At 41.0% G+C, this 15882-nt stretch overlaps 1 protein-coding gene across 1 annotated transcript in view; it reads left to right on the top strand.

The window, feature by feature from the left end:
- LAMA4 (laminin subunit alpha 4) overlaps nucleotides 1–15882 on the top strand; it is a 104347-nt gene that overhangs the window by 17955 nt on the left and 70510 nt on the right. Inside the window, exon 2 of the mRNA XM_052781308.1 lies at nucleotides 5818–5919. Coding sequence (XP_052637268.1) covers nucleotides 5818–5919 — 102 coding nt within the window. The remainder of the gene's footprint in view (nucleotides 1–5817; nucleotides 5920–15882) is intronic.

Raw genomic sequence — 15882 nt, 5'->3', positions numbered from 1 at the left:
AAGAAGGGAAGAATCCACTGCTCCACTCAATTTGTCTGATTGTTTTCACCAATGCATTAAAAACCTGGGCTTTATTTACTCATGTGTCCTAGTTTGACAGGTATCTATGGCTGATACTGTGCCTGTTATACCAGACAGAGGAGCAACATTTTTCTCTTTTCATTTCCCTGGGCTTTGAGGCGAAACTTGATAATGTTCAAGTAGAGTTTGTTTTCTTTTCTTCTTCTTTCACTCCGTAACAGACAGTGAGGGCTTTTGAGGGTCCCACAGTTCTGAAACTGTTGATCAATCAACTTCACGTGATAAATATTATTATGCAAATAATTCACAGTATGTCACAATTCTCCATAGATGTTTCGATTGAGAGATAGCCTATCACACCAGACTTCACAGTTCTCAGTCTAAGACTCCCTTAAGAATATCTTTTGTGACAATATTTTTACCACCTTTACAGAACAGGTCAGACTGCAGAAAAATGGAAACTTGAATGCACAAAAATCTTTTCAAAATGAAACTATATGTCCAATGAACTTGCTACACCATCAAGTTAAAGCAGGTGAACAAGCTGTGGTATGCCAGCTTAGCCAGAGGTAACTATCGATGTATGTGCTTGACCATCACCAGATGACAGGTAATGAGAATTAATTTAGTTCTCTTCCACTGAAGACTAAAAGAGCATGATCAGGAACAGTTACTATGACTTGGGTAGTATACCATAAATTACACTACAGTCATTTGTCTAGCCTCTTGGCCTATGAAGAAGTAATTTGAGGGAGCTGCCAGAAACTAAAAAAATGTGCACTTCTGCCTCTTGGCATCAAATATCACCCTTCTACACAAAATACAGGTGTTTATGGCACAGGGTAGAACTTCTTTGTATTTTTGCAGGTAGATTTGGGATATTAGGTTAATTAGGTTAATTTTCATTTCATCGCAAGCCCATGAGTTTATAGGATTCAACTGTGCCCAGCCTGCACGCACTTTTACTATCCTGAACAGACATGAGAGTGAGAATCTACTAAGTAATAATGTTTGATCTTTGCCTTCATGTCTGAATATCCATGCAGCCCACTGAGGACCCTTCTCAGACCTGGAAGGAAGCATACCTTTTGACTCTATCTCTAGCAGCAAAGAACATAAGACTGCTGGCCAGCTACAACCAAGTCTCAGCTGACGCTAAACTTAGCAGTGACTTGGCAGCTCATGTGTCATGACGGCTACTTTGAGTGCTGTTCTTCAGCTTCAGTTCCCCAAGCGCACCAGCTGTCTCCTCTTTTGCAATGGTCCTGGAGACAAGCACCATCTTTTTCTTCTGGGTTTGCTTTGAATCAAATGTAATGAGATTCCTGGCCCAAGACTGGTAGGCATGAGTATAATGAATATAACAAAGGCTGAAATGTCTTAACGTAGACTGTTTAACCCTGAATCACATCCCTTCATGTACCCCAGCACTCAAGAGAAAACTCGAAATAAAAAACACTGGTGTGGATCCAAGGGAGCCTTTTATTGTGGAAGGAAGAGACCCTTTGTGCTTTTGTATCTTCACAGGAAAGTCACAAGTTCCAATACTAACTGAAGAAACATGCCATGTTTTCTTACCATTAGATGGGTCAATGGCTACATCTGTATTACCGAATAAAGCAGTGTGAGGACCTCCTAGTCAAGTAGCACAACACAGCTCGTGTTCACATGCCAAAGCTCTCTCTGTGTTTGTCCAGAAAAAAACAGTCCCATACAGACTCCCCTGTGGGAACACATCCTAACAGAGATGCCATGCTCTGAGCTGTTCCTGGACATTGTCAGGAAAATCGCAATCTGTCAAACAGCAAAATCAAGGAAGAAAATTAACCATCAGTCAGTATGGATGATCATAAGCCAGTGCCTGAAACCATGCCTTGCCCTTCTTCAGTTGGCTGGTGCAGATGTAACCACAGAGAACACTCCGTGCATGCTACCAGCACAACATTCTTCTTTTGGGAAAAGCAAGCCAGAAGAGGCAGGGTCACAGCAAACATAGCTACCCTGGCACAGTTGCACCACTACTACTAGCTGGCAGCAGGGAAGGAACAGGGACCAGATTCTGCCCTCAGTTATGGAGGCACAGATCAAGAGCAGCTGCAATGAAATCGGTGGAACTGCTTGAATATAATATGGGAGTAAACTCATACCCTGTATATGTGGATTGTCTTCCATCTTCAGTCCCATCTTGCACCCATACCAGCAGAATGGGCTGAAGAAACAGAATATGACTACAGGCTCCACAGAGCTTTCAGCACTGCAGCTGGTTCTTGTTTTTAAGGAATGTAATAATTAAATCCAGATGCAAATAAAATAACTGGGGAAATAAAGGCACTATGAGTGTAAAAGATTTTCAAGAGCTCAGCAAGATCCACATTAGATTAGACTTTTCAGCTTCAACTGGAACAAACGTTGTCCCTCGGGCAAAAAAAATCTAATAACTGTGAAGACATAATTGCTAATGCAGACCTAGCATTTTGGCCTACTAATTGTCTTCACCATTCAGAAACAGACAGTGGATGGAAATGTTCCTCACTCAATTGCCTACATAATGATTTTTCAGGCAGGATATTTCCATTTTGTTCCAGACCTGTTTGTGCTTTGTGTGCAATTATTTTGTGCTCCCAGAACATTTGGCCATTTGAATCCCTCAATTAGCTCAACACTCTGACACTTCTTTTTATAAATACGAAGTTGGCTTACACCCTGGAACAACTAACCGATCACTCCATTATCACTAGTAGGGCAAGGAGCAACAAAAACATATCAGAATAATTGAGAATGCCTGAGAAAACTTCTGAACCCAAAGGAAACAATCTGGATCCCATTTTCCCCTCATTCCCACCTCCCTCATAGCACTGATTGTCAATACCTCATTACTGGTTTAAATTGATGCAACCCACGGTTTAAAATACTGTATTAAAATAGTGAGCATCAGGATCTTCCAAGTTTTTGTGATGAATTGAATAATGTGGGGAAAAAAATGTTGCCAAAAAATACCCAGGTGACTTAGGACCCTGTGTCTCATTTTCAAGATGGGCTCTGACAGCGAGAATAGCAGAGGCACCCAAAACTGAGGCAGATGTCTTGAGGAACTGAGAAATGTGTCTGCTCATAATAGGAGGTAAACTGGTTCCCAGTGGACTTCAGCAAAGACTGTACAACCCTGCCCATACAGCTGGAGCCAGTGACGTTGCACTGAACTCCACCTACCTTGTTACTGCTGGGTGAGTGCTAGATGAAAGCTCACTCATGGCTGCAATGCAGGCATACCCTTAGTTGAAGTATAGAGGAGATGATCTTTGTGGCTGACTGAAGGATTTGCATGGTCACCTTTACATGCACTCATACATTTCCATTGTTCATATTCACCATTGTAAGTAAAAAATTATTCTGCTTAGACCTGCAAAACCAAGAAAGCTTTTGGGCAGACACTAATGGACCAGCTAGGGCCACCCACCAGTTGAGGGGCATCAGAGAATATAACATGCCTTAGATCTGTATGGGCGGAGAGAAATATTGCCAAGACAGACACTGGGATAAGAATCTGTTTTCAATTGAGAAACTATCTGTCTCCCTTCCACAGTGTGTGGCGTAATCGTTCAGCTGAAATCCTTAGTCTGGTGGAAGCCAGTCCTACAGCTCTGTGTTTAAGACTAAACAACTGAAAGAAACAAGCAGTACAAATAGATAGTATTCCTGCTGTCCCAAAGTGGCTATGGTATGAAGGTTTTTCCTCCTAGGAGCTATTATCTAAGAAAGTGTTTCCAAAGCAAACCAGATAAAATATTGTGTGTAAGAATCTTAAAGGCAACTGAGTTTTCCATTTATGCTCATCTCAGCTTCTCACTGCTCTCTGGGATAAGATTGGATTCATGATTCATTTGTAAACCTCTTTTTCAAAGCTCGTTGTTAGTCATCTCGTAAGATACATTATTTTCTAAACAAGCAGCTTATCTGGCTGGGTAAAAGTATCTAGCCACCCTTGAGAATGGAAGCTGACATGCAGATGAATCTCGGGATTGCTCACTCTTGCTACACAGCGCTCCATAGCGACGTGCAGATGTACAAGTTCAGGTCCCAGAAGCAATTTGGCCATAGCACTGTGCCAGGGTTAATTAGCCACAGCCACCAACAGAGCTATTCGGCAAGACTACTCGCAGGCTAGTTTTTGCAGCTGGTGGAGGTATCACTGAGCAGTGCTGCATTTGATATTGTAGACCTGCTGTTCATGTCAAAGCTTACAGCAGGCATGAGAAGCGATGGTTAGCTCAGTGCAGAAAAGAAATCATCCTTTATTTCAGGGCAACCCAGGAAAAAGAGGGAGACACAAAGGAAATCTAATCCTAATTAGATCAGTACAATATAATAAGAAGCCTCATAGCTCATACAAATGCCAGAAGGATCATACCCTTCTGATTCACTTGAACTTCCCACTTTTCCCACTTTTTTGCAAGGGTAAGTGACCTCAAGAGCCACAGAATACACAAAGTGCTGTAGAGGCAGTCACAAAAAAATATTCCAGGAGAGCCTGGCATATCTCAGGCTCTGACAGCCACCTCAGGGATAGTGTTTGTAAATGCTAGCAGAAACAGGGTGTGGTAAATTTCTGGAGAACTAAATTACATGCTAGGGCCTTCACATCAGCTCTGCAACATCCTTGCAAGAGTTAGGCAAGGGTAAGAGATTTAGGATCCAAAAATTCATGATTCTGCATGGATCTGACATAATACACGTGACACAAGGAGACTGCATAGGGTGAGCAGGTGCTGCCTGAGTAGCAGAGGTTGCTCCTGAGGTCAACCTGTGCGTGTCTCACCAGCTTTGCATAATGAGGTAGAAGTTCCTCAGCGGAGAACAAGAATTTACACATAACATATCAAATGAAAGCTATCCTCTTTCATTTTCTTTTTATTTTCCAGTCTTAAAGGGGCATCCTAATAGCTTCGTTTGTGTTTCTGATTCCTTATGTTATTGCTTTAATTAGTATTTAAAAGAAGGTCATTTAGATATTTACAATCTTCTGTTGAATTTTGGTAAGCTTTGGTAAGTTATCAAAAGTACTAAATTATATACACCAGGCACAGCCACACATTTAAGAAGTAACAAGAAAAATTTACCTTTCATACAATCTCCCCCCCATTTATTTCTTATGTCACATGAAGAATGATTGGAGAACTGCTGTATCTCCCTGGGACAGATTACTTCCTGCAATGACAACAGGTTATTGCTGGCACATCTCACCAGTCCCACAGACAGACCTGCTTTGGTAGCTTCCCACAGCAGCCAGCCAGCTTTCATTCAGAAGGGCATTATCTTTGTAGATATGTTTCTGTCTCCTCTAGGCTCGCCATCCAAAGCTCATCAAAGCTTTGATGTAAAGCAAACTTTCTAAAGCTTTTCTTTTTTAAGGAAAAGGTATTCCTTTCCTATAAATACACCTTCTTTACTGAAGAAGGATCATCATTTCTAGTTAACTCATCCTCTAGTACAAAATGCAGTAAGAATCTGCCAGCATCTCACCCATGGGCAGGGAACTGCTGCTGGCCAGGGGCAGGACACAGGAAGGAATGCTGACAGCTTAAATACTGTAAGGCAAAAAAGCCAGCACTGGTGCAGGGAGTGAAAGAACAGACTTGATTTCAGCAACGTGTGTGTGGTCTGCTATGATGGGGTTGTGCAGTGTGCTCCGGGGAGACCTGACAGTTGTAATTCTTGCTTTCCCCTGCCTCTCAGCCAAACCTAACTCTCCAAACACATATGCATAGGAAACACTTTATTTTTATTTTTTCGTTGCAGGGATGCCAAGAAGGATTTTACCGTACCAGCTCAGGAAAATGCTCTCCTTGCAACTGTAATGGTAATGCAAACAGATGCCTTGATGGATCTGGAATCTGTGTGGTAAGGAATTCCTGTCTTCTCTGCTGGTCCCTCACTGAATAACAGTACCTTTTTTTAAAAAAGATAACACGAACCATTTCACCTTCTTTCACTCTTGCATGAGGCTTCACATGAAGGAAATATTTCCCAGGCAAACCCAAGAAACCATGGTCTGACTCTTCTATTAACACCAATGCTCAATTTCAATACACAGCAAAAGCAGTGTCTACCACAGGAGCTTTTTGCTGAAGAGCCATCATAAGTAGGGCCAAAAGCAATATATTAATAAAATTAATCTAGCCAAATTTCATTCTCACTTACTTAAATTATGTCTGCAGATTCAAAACGGTTCCTGCTTGCAGTATTTGTGAGAGTCAGTATGCTGGGGAAAATTTTTAGTCCATCAGAAATATGGAAAGAATTTTGTATACCTCTGGAGAAAAAATGTATAAATTCAAAGACATTTCATTCTCCCCTTTATGAATACAGTGCTGTGGATTGTATAAACAATTTACAATGGTGAGTGACCCCTGTGAGTGTATATACATGTGTTATCCATAGTAATTCTGCTGCATGGCAGCCTCCTGCTGTGAAGGAACAACATGAGGAGGTTGAAATAATACACCAAGGGAAGAGCGTGTTGAACTCCAGGGTAGTATTACAATTTCCTGTATGTTCGATCTCACTCAGTATCAGCTTATACAGAAAGCTGTGAGTTAGGATTAGTAGTTGATCACTTGTAGCTCCAGAGCAAAAATCAGTCCAGTAAAACTACCCCAGATTACTAGTGGGCAATCAGAGCAGTAATACACTAAAAAAAGGATGGAAGTTAATAATGTAATGTATCTAAACCACATAGCAAGAGCTAGGCACTAGTGTACTTTTTACAGGCTTGTAAAGCAGGAGTAGAGCCCAGAGCTCCTTGCTCTGCCATGTGTTGCTTTTGACAAGTCATAAACCTTTGCCCTCAGTTTGTCTCTTCATAAAACAGCCTGATAATATTCACATACTTTGCATCGTTGCAGCCTCTATCAAGTTTTCAGTTATACAAATACATAAAGCCATGCTCCATGGCATATTTCCTACCATTTTTATTTCTGTGGGAGAAAGACAGTGCAGCTGTTCAGCCCAGGAACAATTATCATGGCTTGGCCACTGTAGCGTGCTTAGGACTGGCTGGTTTCTGCAGAACACATTTTGGCTTAATGTTTTAATATTAAATTTTTAAAAGTGGTTTTACACTGCCAGGCATTCCCAGCTATTCTCTTTCGCATGCACAAGGCTTTTGCTCACTGGATGATTGTCCCCTTAGTGTCAAGTGACAATGATGCCAAGAGGAAATTTCTGATGGAAGATTTGGGAACAAGAGAGAGAGCTTGACAAATGTCTGCTGCTGATGACTCTGCTGACCAGAGAGTTTCTGAAGTGGAATATATGAGGTAGGGAAGTGATTATATCCTCAGTTTACAAACATGCAGAAGACTTGTTTCCTAACCTCTACAAAAATAAGGCCAATGTCAAGGGTTCAGGGGAAAAAAAAAAAAAAAAAACAAAAACCACACAAAACCAAAGTTACTGTATCAGCAGGAAATAATCTGAAAGTATATGTGCATTCCTGACTGGTGTTTCTCTGGGATACTAAATTCTTGGAACCAGCCAGGTAGTAAAGAACAAAACTAAGAGCTAAACCCCAGTTTACTACTTGAGTTCAAATAAGCCATTTGATGGCTTATCTGAATGATTTGAGAAGCCATTAATCTCAGGCCATTTACTTCTGAAAAAAGAGGAACAGAAAAAAGGCTTACGTGAAATAAGAGTGAAAGAGAGAGGGAAAGAGTGTGGTGCAAGGAAAGAGCAGAATGAAAAGAGTTTTTGAAAGTTTGATAGCATAAAACAGAACCAGAGATGCCCATGGGGACTGCAGTAACAGGACTTTCCTGAGGATGTGGAAATTTCCAGGGAAGACTGAAGAAACCAGTAAACTACAAAATGTGACACAGAAAGCCTGGGAGAAGAACAGCTTAGAGAAAGAAAGATGCAACTTGAAGTACAGCAGAAAGAAGCATGTTAGATGAATGAATGCAAGTAATTTGGGAAAAGGAGACTTGATGGTTGATAATGTGATTTGTATTAGAATCAGTGGACAAAGCAGCCTTCCCTAAGGACCGCTCTGGAGAAGCACAGGAACGGATCTGGCCAAAGCCTGCTGGGGCTGAGACTGGGGCAGAAAGGAGTAGGTACCTATATTGCTGGGAGTTTCTGTGAAGAAATGGGACCACAAGGTATGGAGAGCTCACTATTTTCTCTGTCCTCAAATTTTTAGGCAAATTACTCCAATAATTCTTGCAGTGGTAACCACCACACCTGATAGTAAGCCATAAGAATTTCTGCGAAGAGAGATATTCTGTATTTATCCCATATTATTATTGTTGTCATCCTCTGTTTCTATCAGTATAAACCTGCTATCTCCCTGCTTCTGATATGCAACAGTGTTCTAAAGTTCTATCACTTATGGACTCTCTACTGGCACCACATGTTACCCTAACCATGAGTCAGAGGTGTTACGGGATGTCTTTAGCAGAAGATCTTTAGAAGAACTGATGTTTCCCAGAGTTAAAAGTTTCTATGTCTGCATGTTTATTCACACAATGGAATGATTTAAACATGAAAAAAAATCATTTTTTAAAGTTAACTCTGCTAACAATGACAGAAGACAACATGAAAATAATAATAACACTGTGTTCAGTTGGTAGATAATTATTTTTTATAGTTTAAGTAATAACTATGCTACAAGAGCTGAATAAATGAATAAGGCAGTACAAAAATGAAGAAGTACTCTACTTCAAAAGGGATGAAATATAAGGGTCAGACTCTATACAGTGCTCTAAGACCATCATATTATGCAAATCCCCCAAATCAATTTGGCGAATGTAGTTCCCACAGCATACAAATTAATGAAATTTTCATTGGCCTCTGCCCTGAATTTGAAATCAAGTAAAATTAAACCCCTATTAACAATGCCTTAGGGTAAAGTACTCACATCTTTAATTTCTGCTGACATAAGTATCTATCTTAGGTTTCTCTTTCAAAACTTCTCTCAGTTTATTCATAGAGTGTAAATCAAATCCACAAGTCTTTAAAAGCTTATTGAGTGACACAATCAATGAATCAACAAACTCATTAGGTAACCAGACAGAAGAAATTATTGCAGACAGAGCCTTTCTTGCATAGATGTCCACATAAAACTGGTGCAGAAATCAATCACATTGTCTCATGATTAAAACCGAAGAGCCACTCAGTCCACTTCATTAGTATAGAAAATCACCCAAGTGTTAGAAGAAAAGCAGCCAGCAGAGTGTAAGCTCCATTTATGATATAATATAATAGAGATGTCAAATAATGCCTCATTTCAAAGACATTATCTGGTGATACATGAAAGGCTAGTAGAGGAAGAAACACCAATATTTTGTACTGATTTTAGACTTTGGACTTTTAATGTAACTTTCTCAATCCTAGCGAAGACAAGGAAAGGAAGTCACTTGTAGGACCCTCTAGCTTTTGATTTTGGAAACACGCATATATGTGATGTTAACTGGGTGAAACTGTAACACCTGCAAGCGGCAGTCTGCAGACAGTGATGTGCATTTCTCCTGCATAAAGCCCATTGGGTTTTGCTGCTAACAAGATATGAAGAAATGAAGCGAATGTTTTGCCTCCTTCACCATCCCCCAGACTCTACCCCACCAGCAACCTACAGCTGAGCTATTCCTTTACAGCACCTCCACTGAGGGTTCAACATTTGAAAATTCAGACATGGGAGTGGGCTTCAAATGACTTGACAGCTGAGTAGAACGTCAGAGCGGCCGTGATGGTCAACTCTGAAATGAGTGGCATATGGAGGTGAAACAGCTTGTCTAAAGCAATGAGCTCTCATATCATATGCAACTAATATAATGGGCAGGGCTTCACCATACTAAAAAATGTGATTGCATACACTAGGGAAGGAAGTTGCTTGAGGTGACTGCAATGTACTATGGCAATGACTCCAGACAAACACAGTAAAATGGATTGAAAGATTGAAAGGATTTAAAAATTACAAAGCTGGATATTCAGACAAAATTTTTGTTGCACTGTTATCAGTGTCCTTTCTGAGGTTTCTACTGTTAATGGAGGTTAGATCTTCACAAATGCATGAAGACACATGAAGCAGAAGAAGTAAGTCTGGAGACAGCATTATAGCAGAAGGTGAAGGTAAATTTGTTGGTGTCTACCTAAAAATCTCTAAGTCCGTGCTTTGTTATCACCTCAGTGCCATATATTTGATCAGTACAAATATAAGGCATACAAAGATTACTCAAATAAATAAATAAATAAATATGACCTCTGGGGAAGAAGAAAGTCCAAAGGATCGTAACAGTAGAGAGGATAAATTCACTGGTATCCTTTCCAGCCTTTTATGGAATTTTTTACAATAGAGCGTATTGTCATGGAAGTGATTTGTGTTTAAGCGTTTGGGTTTACAGCTGAGTGGAAAGGTTGGAATGGATTTGGCAGTTCTGCCTGAGAGGATAATATGTTCCACATGATTGCCAAGGCAGGTCTGGAGAATCGCCAGTGGATCTACAACCATCCATCAAGCATGAGCAAAAAGCAGCAGGGAGCTAGTAAAATTCTCCAGCTTATTAGGTATTTCTGGCTTCATGAAGAACCTTGCAGCTTACAGCTCACTGTTTCTTTCTATAAAGATGGACTATATCTATTTATAGTGACCTTGGTGATACATGTTTGGAAAGCTAACCAGAACTACAACAGTCTGGTGCTGAAGTGCAGCCCTTCTCTTCTCCAGAGTGTTTTAGTATGCAGTAGTTGTCAAAAGCATTTCTGTTAATAGAGTCATTTTCTCAGATATAGATATTTCCCTCTCTCTTAGCTGCGTTTAAACTTAGTATTTGTTGTCCTAACCGGTGTACTATTGAAAACTTGCAACAGTGACCCCCAACATGCGACCACTTCATTTCCATTCCCCGTGCAGCCTGTATAAGAGGCACGTAGGAAGTCAGGCCAAGACTGCGAGGAAGGGCTGCTGTTGCTCTCATGTCTGCTCAGCTGCATTTCCCACAGTTAGCTAAGACAAGTGATGGATTAAGAAAGTAGAGGGCCAGGTGGTTTTGGCAAAACATCAGCTCCCACTTTGTTCATTAATACAGGACAAGTTCTACAAACCAAAACTTTGACATAGAGGGGGTCTGTTGACCCAAACTGGACCAGGAACTGAGTTTTGTTGCTATTCTCATTATTTTATGTAGACAGTTGTCTTTACTTCAGTAAAAGTTGTGCAATACTTAGTGTTTCCTTTTAGTGCCTCATCTCCTTCTTCCATAAGAAATTCTGAAATGTAACACTGCATCTCATCCACACTGGCTGGAGAGAGAAAGCTTGAAATCATAAACCTCAAAGAGTAAAAGGATAAAACATGTACATTTCCTGACTTTCAAGTCATTATGCTGAAGTACTCTTTTTACTATTATTATTTTGGGACAGCAATGAGTCCTGGCGTGCTGAAATGGGCAATGCTATGCAGTTCTGTAACTTCAGATATGAGTGCATCTCCCAAATTTGGGGAAGTCTAAATCTACATCCAGGTATTATACCTCAGGCCAACCTCCACTGGCCCAGCAATAGATACAGACAGATTGCACAGCAATGTAAACCATTTGCATCTCTTTGCCTGTATAATTTATTTATCCTTGTGCAATCTTTCTGCTTTAACAGTTGTTATAAGACTATCTTTCAGAAGAACAAGAAATAAGGGAGAAAAACAAAAAAAAAAAAAACCAAAACCCAACAGTTCCTACTATATTGTAACAATGACTGTGTTCAGCTGCAAAGTAATATTTAGAATTTCCAACCAGGGTTTGAGGACACTTCTGGATTTCACAAATAATACGTGAACACCCCACCCCCACTAGGATTTGGGGGGTTTTTTGTCATACTAACTTCACCAGAGGTAGGGATGAGTATTAACTTTTGGTTGCCCCTGCAGAGTCCCCATACCATCCAGCATTAGGTGCCTAACACAGGTGCTCTGCACCACTCTGTGGCAGGTCCTGTCTTTCTTTAAGTTTAGAGGGTACACAGAAAAACAGTCTGCTATCTGTTTCCTATTGAGGAGGTCCAGCCTGCCTAAATTGCACTAGGTGTTAGCCATCTGATGAAATAATTTCCATAAAACTGCCTAATTGGCACATTTAATGAAGCCGGTGCCTTTGAAGATCATTAGAAAGAGCTAATCTCTCCTAAGTTCAGGTTCCTAAATTAAGGTGGGGCAGATTCCCACCTCTCAGCTTTTCAGTCGTATTTATTTACGGAAAAGCATGTTTCTCTTGCGCTGGGAAACTTGTCCTAGTACCATTGCCTGAAGAGAATCAACAGACTTTTCATTATTATTTGTGCACAAGGGTATTTTCTGAGCAGAACTGCATCACATGAAGTGTTCTATGGTCTCAGAACAGTGGTTCTAGCTTTACTTTCCATGGAAATGAGTTCAGGAGCTCAGTGCTGACAATCATTCCTAAGTAACACCCCCCAGCACCTTTTCATGTGCTTTTCATGTGTGTAAAGTATAGATAGTTACAGTAAGGGCCAGGCAGAAATGCTCTCATTTGTGGTACTTAGTAAGAACAGAGTAGTAGGACCAGCGAAGGCATTTTCTAACATAGGAAAATACACTCCAGCCACCCTCTTACCTGACAGGCTGCTGATGATGTACTGATGGATGAATGGTTATATGCTGTAGCCTCGTATAGAAGCTTTTAGAAGCCAGGCTGCTATTATATTGGATTACTTCCTCTGAAGCTGAAATGTCCATGAGGAAGGGACATCTCTGCCTTGACTTTTGCTTTATGAAAATAAAGGTTGTATTAACACAGGCATATGGAAAGAATTGAGCTTAGTTTTAACTTACTGTAATTTGAAACCGTTTACAAAAAGCAGAGTATTATAGAGCCTAGTTGCAATACTTCTAACTGCATGGTTGTACCTGTTTTCATGACCTTTACCATGTCTCACTCTGTTCTGTACAAAGACAGGCAGCAAACTTCTGCTAAGCTTCAGTGTTTGATGTCCTAAGATATATTATCACTGCATATTTTCTAGATATTTTTACTTCAGTCTTCCTTGTTTTTCAAAAGAAATCAAAACAAAACCTATATACTGAGTTTCTTTATTTGAAAAAGTAGACACCAATATCAGTAAACATATTTCTACAATTTTGTGAGTACATTTGAATGAACCACTGAGACAGGGAAGGCCGTGAGCAATCCCATACATAGTCTGATTTATAACATCAACCATAAATGATGGCTTTCATTCTAAAGCATGTATGAGTACCAGGACCAAGAGTAGCCCTTGTAACTCTTACAGCAAAGCACTTCTTTAAAATCCAATTTCACAAAAATCACCATAAATGGAATTCCATTTTTTCCTCATCATTATTTCTCTGTCAAAAGTGATCCATTTAGAAGCAAAACACTTTTCGCAAACTACCAAGCCAGTGTCACCCAGCACTGAGAATTACCCATGAGCTGCAAGGAGGGTGTCCTCCCTGCCTTCAGAGATGTCTCACAGGGTTATTGCAGTCAGCAATTTTGTTGGAGATGCAAGCTAATGGAACATAAAATATAAGGATGCTTTTTTTATCACCGTAAAAATATGATTCTAAATACCCACAGGAGTTCTGACTTGTTAAGTAAGATAAAGCCCCTTTTGCATAATCACTAACCAGAGAAAAACTACAAAAGTGCCTCAAGCACTCAGCTAACGGAGTCTTTGGGGTAAAAGGGCATTTTAGCCCTTCCCTTCAGTTTAGAAGATGAAAAACAAGTGCACATTTAAGGAGCAACATTTGCTGCCCTGCTCTGTTCATCACAATAGTATCTGAGCTTTGGAAACCAATAACAAATTTATTCTGATAATACCCATGTGTCGTTTGGAGAGCTGAGGACAAGAGAGGTGAATTGCTCAGAGCACAAACGAAGAGCATGATGAAGGCTGCAGCTGAATGGAGCCTACGTGAGGCCTCCGCCAGTGCTTCAGATACAGGAGTGCTCTTTCCCTTCGGGCGCTCAGTGCCCACGCTCTCATCTCTCCCTTGTGGTACATTAACATTACTTTTTCATTGAATAATGACAAATGCAAACTATTTTTGAAACAGTATTAGCCTTCCAGTGCCTTCTGGCTCACACCGTGTCCCTTGCGGTTAGTGCTTTCTCGCCAGAGAGGAGTGTGAGATCTGGACATCTCCCCAGCAGCTGCCTGCCACTCTGCTCTCATTTGCTCTCAGTTTCTCTGCTCTCACCTAGTTTCTTTGCTCCTCACCCTCTTCCTCCTAGTCAAACTTTCTGTATTCTCTCATTTTAGAGCCTTTTAGTTAAAATAACCTTCTGGTTTTCTGTATACTAAATACTCTCTTCTTTACAGCAAATACTACTATGAAAAACCACCTTTAGCTCTACAATTACTGGTGTCTAATCTATTTAAAGATCCATGGAAAAAGAAATTTACTTTTTTCCTTTCCTTATCTTATTCTACTTGCTGTAGAGTTCTCTGGCCAAATCACAGCCTTGTAGAAATAGATAATTGCTGTGCAATGGATTCTGTATGACTACAAAACATGCAGCAAGACAAGCAAAGTCTTCTAGAATCAATAAGGGTCTGAGCTAAACTAGTGAGCCCTAACTGGGAAGCTGTAATTGGTTTCAAATAAGGAACACTGGCTAAAAAAACATGAGATGTGTTTTCACAAAGGTGAGTGTCCTTGACTAAAATTACACTTTTCAATGCAGATGGATGGTAAATGGACACAGGCCTGGGGGCGGGGGGGGAAAACCACACCACCACACATCAATGTTGCCAGGACAAAATTCTGCCACTAAATCAAAATTACAATACTTGGATACAAAACTCATTTAGCAATGCCTGTGAAAGTGAAACTTGACCATTTGTTTTCATTAAACGTCTTCCCTAATCACATTCCTCTCTCCTCACACTCTTTTCTTGAAAGAACACACCATGTTTGGAGTAGAAAGTGAGTTTCAAATCTGTAGGGACTGGCTCAGAGGAAAAATCAATAAGCTGAGCTCACCCACCCGCAGCCCGGCACTGCTGAAGAAGCTCCGACCGCAGCGAGGCCAAGGTGCCCCTTGCCCCGTGCTGGGGAGCTCCCTCTCGCTGTGATCGCTCCTAAAATCCCACACCCAGCTTCCCTGTTATTCCAGGGACTGCCAGCTGCTGACAGCACAGCGAGTTCTGTAATGGGATTAAATGACTGCTAGAGAATAAACCGGGGCACCACGGTCATTTCCTAGCACCTGCACGAACTCTGAATGTAGCACAAGAGGTCTCCTCCGGGGCTCGACCGAAGGTCTCTGCAGCCCGTATTGGATCTCCAGCGGTGGCAATAGGAGATGCTCTGCGGGGCGCGGACCTAGCCTGGTCTGTTCCTGAAGTCTCTGCTTTGTACTCCCCCAGCAACCACAACTGCTGTATTAGGGTATGTTAGAGGGTACATACCTCCTTGAGTCCTTTTAAAATCCATTTATGAATCTGTTTCTCTAGGAAACCCCTTTATGTCCCTGCAAATACCGTCACCTCCAAGCAGCAAGTTGCAGAAGCTTCTTACCTTCTGTGTACAGAAATACCTTTTCAAGTCAGTGCCCCTCAGCTCTTGTATTGCGGGATTTGGGTGAACTATGGTCCTGTATTCAGCTTATTTACCAACTTCGTAATTTCACATAACCCAAACACTTGTCACCCTTTCTCTTTTTTCTGGGTTCAGCTAGGATAGAGTTAATTTTCACAAGAAGCTGGGAGGGGACACAGCCAGGATAGCTGACCCGAACTAGCCAAGGGGATATTCGATACCATATGATGTCATGCTCCGTATATAAACGGGGGGAGCTGGATGGGGGTGGGAATCTAGGCTCG

The sequence above is a fragment of the Harpia harpyja genome, chromosome 3 (genome assembly GCF_026419915.1).
Source record: "Harpia harpyja isolate bHarHar1 chromosome 3, bHarHar1 primary haplotype, whole genome shotgun sequence".
Lineage (NCBI taxonomy): Eukaryota > Metazoa > Chordata > Aves > Accipitriformes > Accipitridae > Harpia > Harpia harpyja.
Note: the sequence above shows the minus strand (reverse complement) of the source record. Positions and strands in the feature narration are given on the sequence as shown.